The sequence below is a fragment of the Larimichthys crocea genome, chromosome III (genome assembly GCF_000972845.2).
Source record: "Larimichthys crocea isolate SSNF chromosome III, L_crocea_2.0, whole genome shotgun sequence".
NCBI lineage: Eukaryota > Metazoa > Chordata > Actinopteri > Sciaenidae > Larimichthys > Larimichthys crocea.
Genome location: NC_040013.1, coordinates 38,034,405 through 38,044,475, shown reverse-complemented (window position 1 = coordinate 38,044,475; position 10,071 = coordinate 38,034,405). Strand labels below are relative to the sequence as shown.

At 39.4% G+C, this 10,071-nt stretch overlaps 1 protein-coding gene across 2 annotated transcripts in view; it reads right to left on the bottom strand.

Annotated features, from left to right (window-relative positions):
• Positions 1–6,163: 6,163 nt before the first annotated feature.
• Positions 6,164–10,071, bottom strand: part of efna5b (ephrin-A5b) — a 90,934-nt gene continuing 87,026 nt past the window's right edge. For both annotated transcript variants that reach the window (XM_010733528.3, XM_019266013.2), the window contains one exon: positions 6,164–9,613. In XM_010733528.3, coding sequence (XP_010731830.2) covers positions 9,486–9,613 — 128 coding nt within the window. In that variant the 3' untranslated portion in view covers positions 6,164–9,485. The remainder of the gene's footprint in view (positions 9,614–10,071) is intronic.

Genomic DNA, 10,071 nt, shown 5'->3' with positions numbered 1-10,071 from the left:
TCAAGATAAATAAATCCACTTCCACGGTGCATTAAAACAACCATATAAGGTAGAACTCGCAATTAGCTTTGCCTTTTCCGTTAATTAATGTTATTCAGTAGTACTTCAGGATAATGACATTTAATAAGATCCACTAGTGAAGAACATAATGCATAATTTGGACAGTATTAGCATAACAGATTCATTTTATTTTTTTATTATAGACCCCCATTCTCTTCCTTGGGGACTTATCTAATTGTCAGTTTTATAATTGGTGTCTGAGATGATTATATAAAAGTAACATTTTAATATGAAATATGCACATGTTTTATTGCTGCATGGGAATGTATCATAAACGATTTGTTAGTTCATTTGTTAAACATCTACAACAGTTTAATACATCTTAGCAGTTCCCGTAATTTTTTTCTGATTGTAAATCCTATAAATTCATCCATTTATTCATTTTAATCACTAATCTTTTTACTTATTATTTATTTAGAGGCACTGTGTGTAAGATTTACACCAGCCAACAATCTTGTACTTCTCAGGTCAACATATATAAGGAGGGATGAACTTTTCATTTATGCTTTTGCCAATTTGCTTGTTTCTCCATGTATGCAGCTTAGTGAATTTCTTTTATGGGCTATAAAGTTCATTCCCTGTAAAAGGAGCCCATCAGCTTGTGGTTGCCAGGTCTGTAAAATGGAATTTGCACTCGTTAGGTTAGTTGGATGAATGTACTATTTCGCATGAATACTACTACACTCATTTTAACTTCCTGTCCATATTCATAAATTACGCGCAACACATTGAAATGTCTGCTGCCTTCAGTCTAAAGGTGCAACTAATAACAGTTAAAATATACATTGACGCAAGTAATTTATATGGTTCAGGATAAAATATGGGATGAAATAATGGGATAATTTTGTCCGTTGATACAGTACAGGTGATTACACACATACACTGCAATGAGTTTGTAGGTCTGTGTAACAAAATGTGTAAATATAACTGAAACTGCAGACCAGCTGGCGATTTTAATGTGTTTTTTAATGATCAGACATAGTGATTTCAATGTCTCGTTACAAAAAGAACCTTCAGTATTTATACCTGAATTAATGAAACGCTGGAACACTAAATTGAGCCGTCTGCTAATCTGATCTCAGACATGCATTCTCATTTGAAATACAGTATGATGCTATCAAGAGCAGGAGTGATAATCCACATGAAGACACATTTGCAGAGATGACTGCTTCAAAAGAATTGTGAAAGAGTGGCGTGAAATATTGTCCGAGAATGAAAGCCTTGAATTAGAAATCAGATTAAAGTTATGGCGGGCTTCATGAATAATGCAGCTGACGTTTATTTCCCAGGAAGTCAACTGTAAGACATAGTCTTCTAGCCAAGTCTCCCTGCTCTCTGTACTCTCTGCATTTCATCTGCACCAGTAATGATGGATGTCATTTTAAAGTAAACTAATTAAACCTGAAAAAGAAAATGAATTGTGACGATATTTCATCCCATCAAGATCATAATGGCATGAGTGTCAGACTATTTCTTGCCATCAAAAAATTAAAAGCATAAATCAAAGGTTATGGAGGCTTAAAAAAAAAGGAGATTGTGTTTGAAAGTTATTGTTTTAACGGAATGACAAAATCATTAGAATCTAATTTATGACCCCCGCGGCAAAGACTTTTCTATGATCTAGTGTCGGCATGTCAGTGTAATATCCCTGTCATCGCTTTTGCCTCATTCATTCAATGGGCACTGGCAGAAATTGCACACTTACTCTGAGTGGAACGAGCTGCTCATGAGATGACCAAAGCCCTCTCTCCCTTCCGGCGAAGCTGGTAAATTGGTGTGCTCAAATTCCACAACAGTACCCCACAAATATAACTCATCCGTTCTGTGAGAAGGAAGTGGATAGACGTGCAGGATATAATTCTGAATCTGATATCTGATCCACATAGTAAAATGTCACCAATGATTAAATTCTGTGACTGTAAAAGTAAACAAAACTCGACACGGTTGCAGTTTTTCTCCATACCCCTGAAGTTTGTTTAACGGTGCTTAAGAACAGCAGACGTGATATCAACACCCCTCTGATCAACACTTCAAATAGATGTTCAACACTTACTGACAGTGGAAAATGTGCCCTGTAAAATTTATTGCAACCATTTGACACATGGTAATTTGTTTTATTGTAACCAGTTGTGTGTATTGGTTTGTTTCAAAGCGAACGAGCCGCAGACTTTTCATGCTCTAATCAGTGTTCTGTTGGTTTCATTGTGAAACTTTTGAGTCATATTCATTTTGTCACATCGCCGTGTGAAATTAGCTGTCACCGGAGATGAGGAAATCTTAATTTCTGCATGTGTGAATACTTAATGTAACACATTAGACCTGGTGTGAAACACTGTGTGACAGCCTGCTGTTTTTGTAGCTCTTCATAGCATCTGACTGCCAACACAAACGGAAAACAATCCATGCCACTATAGTTCACATTTCACAGGTGACTCACAAGGACTTTTTCTCACCTTGATTTTGAAAGTGAGACAATATCAGACATACAAGCTTGATCCATAAAACGTACGGACACACAAAAACATGAGTTGGTCACCAGCTTCCACCACCACCACCACCACCATCACCTCTTTCAATCTCTGTCTCATTTCATCTGAAGTTGATATTGTGTACTGGCGTCACAGTTTCCCATAATCCTCCCCTGGATTGGCTGCAGCCCCTCATCTCTCAACTCTCAAGGTCAACATGTGAGAGGCATCAGTAAAAGAAAACGACCTGTGTGAAACACATTGCAGTAACCTTGTTCACCTGAGCTGAGTGTACCTTGGATTTATAGAAGGACGGCTGGAAAGAGAAGCATTGGTCATCTGAAGCTGATCATTTATTAAAAAACATCTTTATAACCCACGTCAGACCATTTCTTATAAGATCTTTGCAGCAAAAGCATTTCACATTATTGTTTAAAGGTTTCTTTCTGGTATTTAGAGCCTGAGACCTTAAAAGGTTTGAGTTTATTTGTCCGCTTCGTTTAGTGGAAACTATTTCCTGCTTTCAGTCATTCTGCAAGATCATGATCTGTGAGTTTCTGTTTTCTTTCCGACTCTGCAAGTACAATAAAAGTAACCAAGACATTTTATTTTGATGGGTATTGATCAAACACAGCTGAGTGGAAAGATGCATTACGTCTGCTTTGACAGAGACAAGGTGTTTCAAATAAATATTTTTGTGCTTTTCTGATAAATCTGCTGTAAAACAAGGTGCTGATGGCTTTGTTCAAAGATCTATTTTTTTTTCTCTAACCAACATTTTAAGTTCCACCTCCTGCAATTATTGTGCTTCTTTCTGAACTTGTTCTTGAAACATGTCGAAGCTGTCATTAATCATAAATCCTGACCTTGAATTCAATTCCAACTTTCTAACCCATCAGCACCGTGACATTCCACAGTGCGACTGAGAGATGTATTCAGCTTATCAGTTATTTCTGGCACAAGCAGCCACCCCTCAACTCCCCCTCAATAAATACGGGGTTGAGTAAGTTGATATGCCTCGGAAGCGTTTTAAATATTCCCCCCCAAAAAAAAATATCTATTCATAAAGCGGGGCAACATAATTGGGTGATTTATGACCTTTTCAAACCACTGAAGCGATTAACTGAAGACATCATTCAGAGCTGTCAATCAAACTGATTGTTCACATGGAAACAGAACACCATGCAGCCAATAAGGAAGCCAGCTGACTTGAGAAAGATGCCTTCAAGAGCTTTTCACTAAAGTGGCCTCTTCAGCACTGTCATTTGTGTTGTTATTGTGTCAAGATTGCGAAACTACATTGGCAGAAAAGCGAATGAAGTCAGTGGCACAGGTAAATATGTGCGCATTCATGTCGTTATCTCAAAGGTGACATGGATTCAGCTGGACGCTGTCTAATCCCAGTGCCCTCCTCTCACTCACTGCCGGTCACAGACCTTTACGTTCATAGCATCTGGTTCATAGTGCGTCAGGGACACATCTTCACATAAAGCTATCATTACCTCAGTTTTAATGATCAGATGCAGTGATTTGTCTTTATTGGTCTTTATAGACACACACACCTGCATCTCCAGAGCCTTCCTTTGGTAATAACACCAGGAAGAACAACTTGACACTAATTGGCTCATCATGTCAAGCGTGTTCGTGCATAAAGCTCTTCTGATGCTTAAAAAAAAAAAGTACCCGCTTTGGAAAAAGATGAGATTGGAGAGGATCACATCCTGGATGAGACTTCATGTCTTTGGCATCGATGCCTTTTATTCTAGCCTATAAAGCGCTGTCTACTTAATCTTTACTCTGACCCACTGTGGTGCTGAAAAAGCCTTTAATACCAAAGACATACTGGCAGCTCAACTATCTTACCAGAATATTTATTTATCAAATTATCTTTCAAATCCAACTATTTATAGGTACCACCCATGTGTTTACATTCTCTTGAGTCAAATTTGACTGATTTTCAAAACATCACTCCAATTGGCTTATCAGTAGGCCTTTCCCCCTCCTTTGGTCCTCAGGGCTTGCTTGGCACTCAGTCTAATTACCAGAGATAATGGAGGGTGAAGCTAAATGGCACTGATGGGGTCCAGCAGAAGGTTATTAGGTGTCCTCATTAGTGCCCGACTGAAGTGAAAGGAGGTTTAAGGTCTTATTCTGATCCTGATGGATGGTGTTCTTCTTGGACTGTCTTTAGAGGGTGTTGTTCCACAGCATAGACAGTGAGGCAGAGGCACCGATAGGCGTGTGTGTGTGTGTGTGTGTGTGTGTGTGTGTGTGTGTGTGTATATATTTTGATGCATCTCATTTGACACATGATGAGACATAATTCTACTTGAGTGAGAGGAGTATGTTCATTTTCTGCCTTACTAACAGGAATGTTTAGCGCAGTAAACATTGCATCGATAAATTTGACATTGCTTCTGATTACACAACACCACGAGCAAGTCCCAGTTGTACTTTCATCCCTCTGTAAATGGGTCAGAAACGAGAAAAAGAATAGCACAATGATCAAAGCAATGTATTTTCGTTTTATTGTATTACTCATAGTTGCTCAGACACGTGTATATACAAATACAGATCATTTTTTGTCAAATTTTTTTTTGTTGTCATTTATATACTGTAAAAGAGCAGGTTGGAAATATTCCCCACTGATGGCAAAGTGGGAGCGGGGTTCAAAGGTGAGGGAACAAGGACAGCAGGTGGTTTGGTTGAAAGGTTATACAAGCACAAGAAGAATGGGACAGGACAGTTGCACAAAATGAACAAGTGGCTCATCAGCAAGAGGGGAAGCTGACAAAAAGAAACTTTGGCCATGTACGCACAGATCCTGGATCGATGATAGGCTTTTACCCCGCTAACAATCCAGTTCAGGATTTGGTGGAGGGGGTGCACTAATCCTTGAACTGTGCCCAGGACCAACATCTACCATAGGGACAAGTGATTCAGGGTTGTTAAAAAGGGAGAGAAAGTGAAGGGCCCCTGTTGTAGTCTCTTCGACGCCAGCAGCCGTTCTGTGTAAAAGCACAATGGCAGAGAGCGTCTTGTACACAGACAGGGCTGCCAGGGCAGAGGCTGAAGGGCTAAGGCATGGGAAACACTCTTCGTTGCCAAAGAGGGTTGCCGCTTCCCATTCACTGCGGCAACAGCAAATGAGACACGCACGCACACAAACTCAAAGGTCTCACACATTTTTTCACACTGAAAAACGTCCACACACTGATGTATACACTCCCAGACGCCTCCTCTCGGGGGAGCAGAAAGAGGATGAATAGTCAGAAAAGACAGACTGCAACTACATGGGATGAATTCAGTAGATGGATACAGAAAGAGTCATTCTTAGGAAAAAAAAAAAAAAAAAAAAAGTTGCTTTTGGACTACAAAATGACCGACACCCCCCACAACCCTCCCTCCCCCCCACTGTAACATCACAACAATGGTTTGTGTTATGTACATTTGTCATCTGTCACTACACAGCTTCATGACATCACTCAAATGGGGATGCAAAAAACACACAACATGAAAGTGAGCCCAAAAAATCTAACACGTCTTAAAGAAAAAGGAAAATAAGAGCAAAAGAAATAAAAATAAAATAATCTTTTTCAAACATTTTTTTGATTTCTTTTTTTGTTTAGTTTAGTTTTTTTTGTTTTTTGTTTTGTTTTTTTTTTTGTTTTTTTAACATGTCATCAAGTTCATGCGCATGCCACATAATGAAAACTGGCGAAATCCTTCCATTAAAAAGCAAACAGTCCACTAATGGCAGATCTTGGAGCTGACCAACATGCTTTCAAACACTGAAGGCAAAAAAGTACAAATAAGCCATCCATTAAGTCCCAAGTGTTTCCTTCCAAGGCAGGATCCGTATATGAAGAGATGGTGAAGGTTGGTGACTGGTTTTGAAACATGTAACAGGTGAGCCACTCGTTTGGCTAATGTCCAGCCGTCTGTACAGTGGTGTACAGCTCCCACGGGTTTCCCCCTTCATATTAGCTCAAAGTTTCATTAGGCATTGAGGATCAAAGCACACAATGCGTTATTTGAGGACAGTACACACTCCGCAAAACCCAGAGATAATACCGTATTCATTTTTTAGAAAAGACATAAGAACCAAATTAATACTTTAATATCAAACACTATTTACATCAAGAAGGTTTCCTAATAATAATAGTCATAATCATCATCATCATAACAATAATAATAATTATACAGTTTTAACAATGATGTATCTCATTTTTTTCTTTTGTCCTCCAGAAAGGTACAAAACAGATACTAACCTAACACTACTTGTTTTATGGTTGACTACCTCAGGATACACAGTATCCAGTTTATAAGTTGATCCTCATTTCCCAGGTTAAGGTGTGTACAGAATAAACCATGGTAATAATAGCAATAATGACAAATAGTAGTATTGGTAATTATAAGAGTACAATTGAAGCTGGTTTCTGATAAAAGTCTAGTGTTAATCTGCTGACAAGCGTCCATTTTGAATCTTATGCGGTGCTCATTCCCTGCGGTGTTCTCCTGAAAATTAGTACCTCATTAAATGGCCCCGTCTCCTATTACCCCCCATAGCTGAGCTGCTATTCTGGCTGTAATAGCATTGTTACCGTAGCGCAGAAAATAAATGGCAAAAGGCAGAGGCAGTCTTTCTGGGGATAAAGAAAAAAGGAAAAAAAAAGGAAAAAAAAATAGGCAGCCATAAAACTAAAAACAGCAATAACAAAACAGTGCATGCCTTTTGAGACAAAATGATACAGAACAATAAGTTTGTCATTGAATCCGGTGGGTTTTTCTTTCCAGTAGTGTTGCATGGATTTTTAGTTGTTTTGTCTTGTTTTTTGTTAGGCACTGTAGTCACACTAACTTCGGCTACCTCCCATGCCTTTGCTATCTGTTCGTGTGTGTGTGCGTCTCTCCGTCTCCTTCACTCACCAATTCTCTCAAACTGCAAGGTCATTGGTGCTTTAAAACCCCCCGCGGTGGAAATCTACACCCCCCCTCCCGAGACCCCCCAAGCCTTCCACCATCTATTTTTAATACCAGAAATAACTCCCCTTGCCACAACATGGAGTCCACATGCCTGTCATTTTGAACCTCATTAAAGAGTCACTTAAACCAGTAACACTAGGAGCTGTAGGTGGACATGCAATTGCTCCCTTGCTCCTTTTTTCTTGCTCTATTTCTTTCTTTCTGTTTTTCTAAACCAATTGGTGCCCTATTTCTCATACAAAAACCGGACTCTAAAAGGAAGTCGGCTTCGACATTTAGAGTTAATTTCTCTATTTGTCTACATGTCTTTGAAAGCAAAGACAACAAGTCACTTCCATTTGAAAAAAATACATAACAGCATTCTTTATGCTAACTCGCCATGTGCATCTGTGGGAGCCGAAAGAAGCTGAATATGATTATGAAACAGTGAATTCATCTGAATGTAAGTGCTAACATAAACCTGACAAGACTAAATAGAATTGTGCAATGCCTTCAATTAAATGGGTAGTTTCTCTGTTCTTGCAGAGTGTTTTCAGCTAATTGGAGCTATGCATTAGTCCTGTAAACACTGCACTAACAGCTGCAATGAACCGAATGTGAGAACCAGCAAAGTAATGTTTGATGAGCGTGAGTCAAGGCTCTGATTATGTTTAAGTGACAAAGACATGAAAAAAGTATGGCACTGAGAGTTGAAGTGTCTTTCTCATGACCTCTCATTTAAGTGGATTTTGAGACAATACAATAATACAAAGTTTACAGTGTCTGCAAAGAGAAACACAATGTTTGGAGACACCATTGAGAAAGTAAAATAACTTAATAGTTTAGAAAAAAAAATAAAGTGTCCAATTTAGCAATGAATCATTTTTTAAACACTGAGAATAAAAGAAAAAAGCAGTGGATGCAAATGTTTATGGGAGTGCTAAAATATCGACTAATACTCGGATGGATCAGAGAGAACAATTGCTGCCCAGCTCAGTAAACATTGCATAAAATGACTGTGACTGGTGCCGTGAAATTGTGTGATCAACTTTCAAAAGATATCGATCCTCGATCTTAATAGCAGTCCACATTGTGTCTGGAGAGAAAGTTTCAATTTAGCTGTTTTGTTAATCAGAGTGAACCAAATGCTTGAGAGGTGTTTTATTGAGCAGCCTGGCATGCTCTATACAAAGGAGGACGAGAAAAAGTTGCCTCATGGTTCCATGGGTTTTACACTCACTCTTGCTCTAAGTAGCTTATCCACCTTTGCACACACTTGTATTCAGGAGAGAATCGGACACTATCTTAAAACCAGGACCATCTGGAGATCAGCAGGCTAAGGTGCATGCGTATTTCGTGTACGTATTTCTCAGTGCTGTCGTTTCTAGTCTGACCTCTGCTTAAAACCGTTCTCTTCCTACTTCTTCATCCTTCAGCTTTGTAATGCACTTCCCAGTAAAATTGAGGCGCAAAAATCTGCTTTTCAACACAGCAGAATGTCGTCTAAATATTTTCTGAAAGGCTTCTTGAGAGGTCTCGGGACAGCTATTTATTGGTATGTACAGTCCCTGTTGCTACTGTATACAACTAAAAACCCTGCTGCTGTTGACTGTGACTCTCTGCACATGTGTATGTATATGTCAGTGGGTAAACATCAGTGCTGCAGTGACATAAACATGATCTAAAGGGATGTCACAAAAAAGTCACGGGAAAATAAGAATCACTAAGTGTCAAAAAACGGGATTTGGCATCTTAGTTGAAGGTTTAAGAGGGGGAACTGTCTCTCCCGCTTCCAACATCAACTTTTTTCACTCACAGACGGAGAAAGACCACTTAAATATATTTCTGAAAAAAATAGAGGGTTCCTTGAGAAGCCTGCTCTGATGCCCAATCAAGCAAACACGCTCCACCCAAATCCCGCCCCTTCCCTGCAGCCTCGGGCAGATTCAGGCCACGCTAGGTGTAAAATGCCCTCCGGGACAGTGGGAGGCGCTATAAAGTGAAGAGTGCTGGTAGGCAGACCAGCAACAAAGCCAGGAGTGGACTTGTTTTCTGTAGGTATGGCGCAGCGTTTGTTTCGTCACTTCGGGAAGGCTCAGCCGGTTCATGACTGGTATCGTCTGAGGGATAAGGAAAAAAAAAAAAAAAAAAAAAGGTATTTATGGAACAAATTGCTCTTTTGCAGCATTGCATTAAAGACAAAAAAACAACATTATGCAATTAATGTATTCTCGTATGTTTCAGCTGCTATTGTGGTTTACAAAGTGATACAAGCTGACCGTCTTCCAAAATCAATATCAGTAGTGGTGGAGATTACTGAGATGTTTGGGCTCACAACAGTGAAGTCTGAGTTGCCATATGAACTTGGGTTGCCATATCATGCTTCGAATGTCGTCAGAAACATTTTAAATCAATCTCCCAGGCGAGGTGCCTCTTGTGTCTGTCTAGAAGTCTGTATCTGTAGCATCAGTATCTGAGAGCAGCCATGTTCCTGATGCATCATGGGAAAATAGCTGAACCATGCACAGCAAAAGGACAGATAGACAGAACAGAGAACAACTGGACAGTTACATAACTA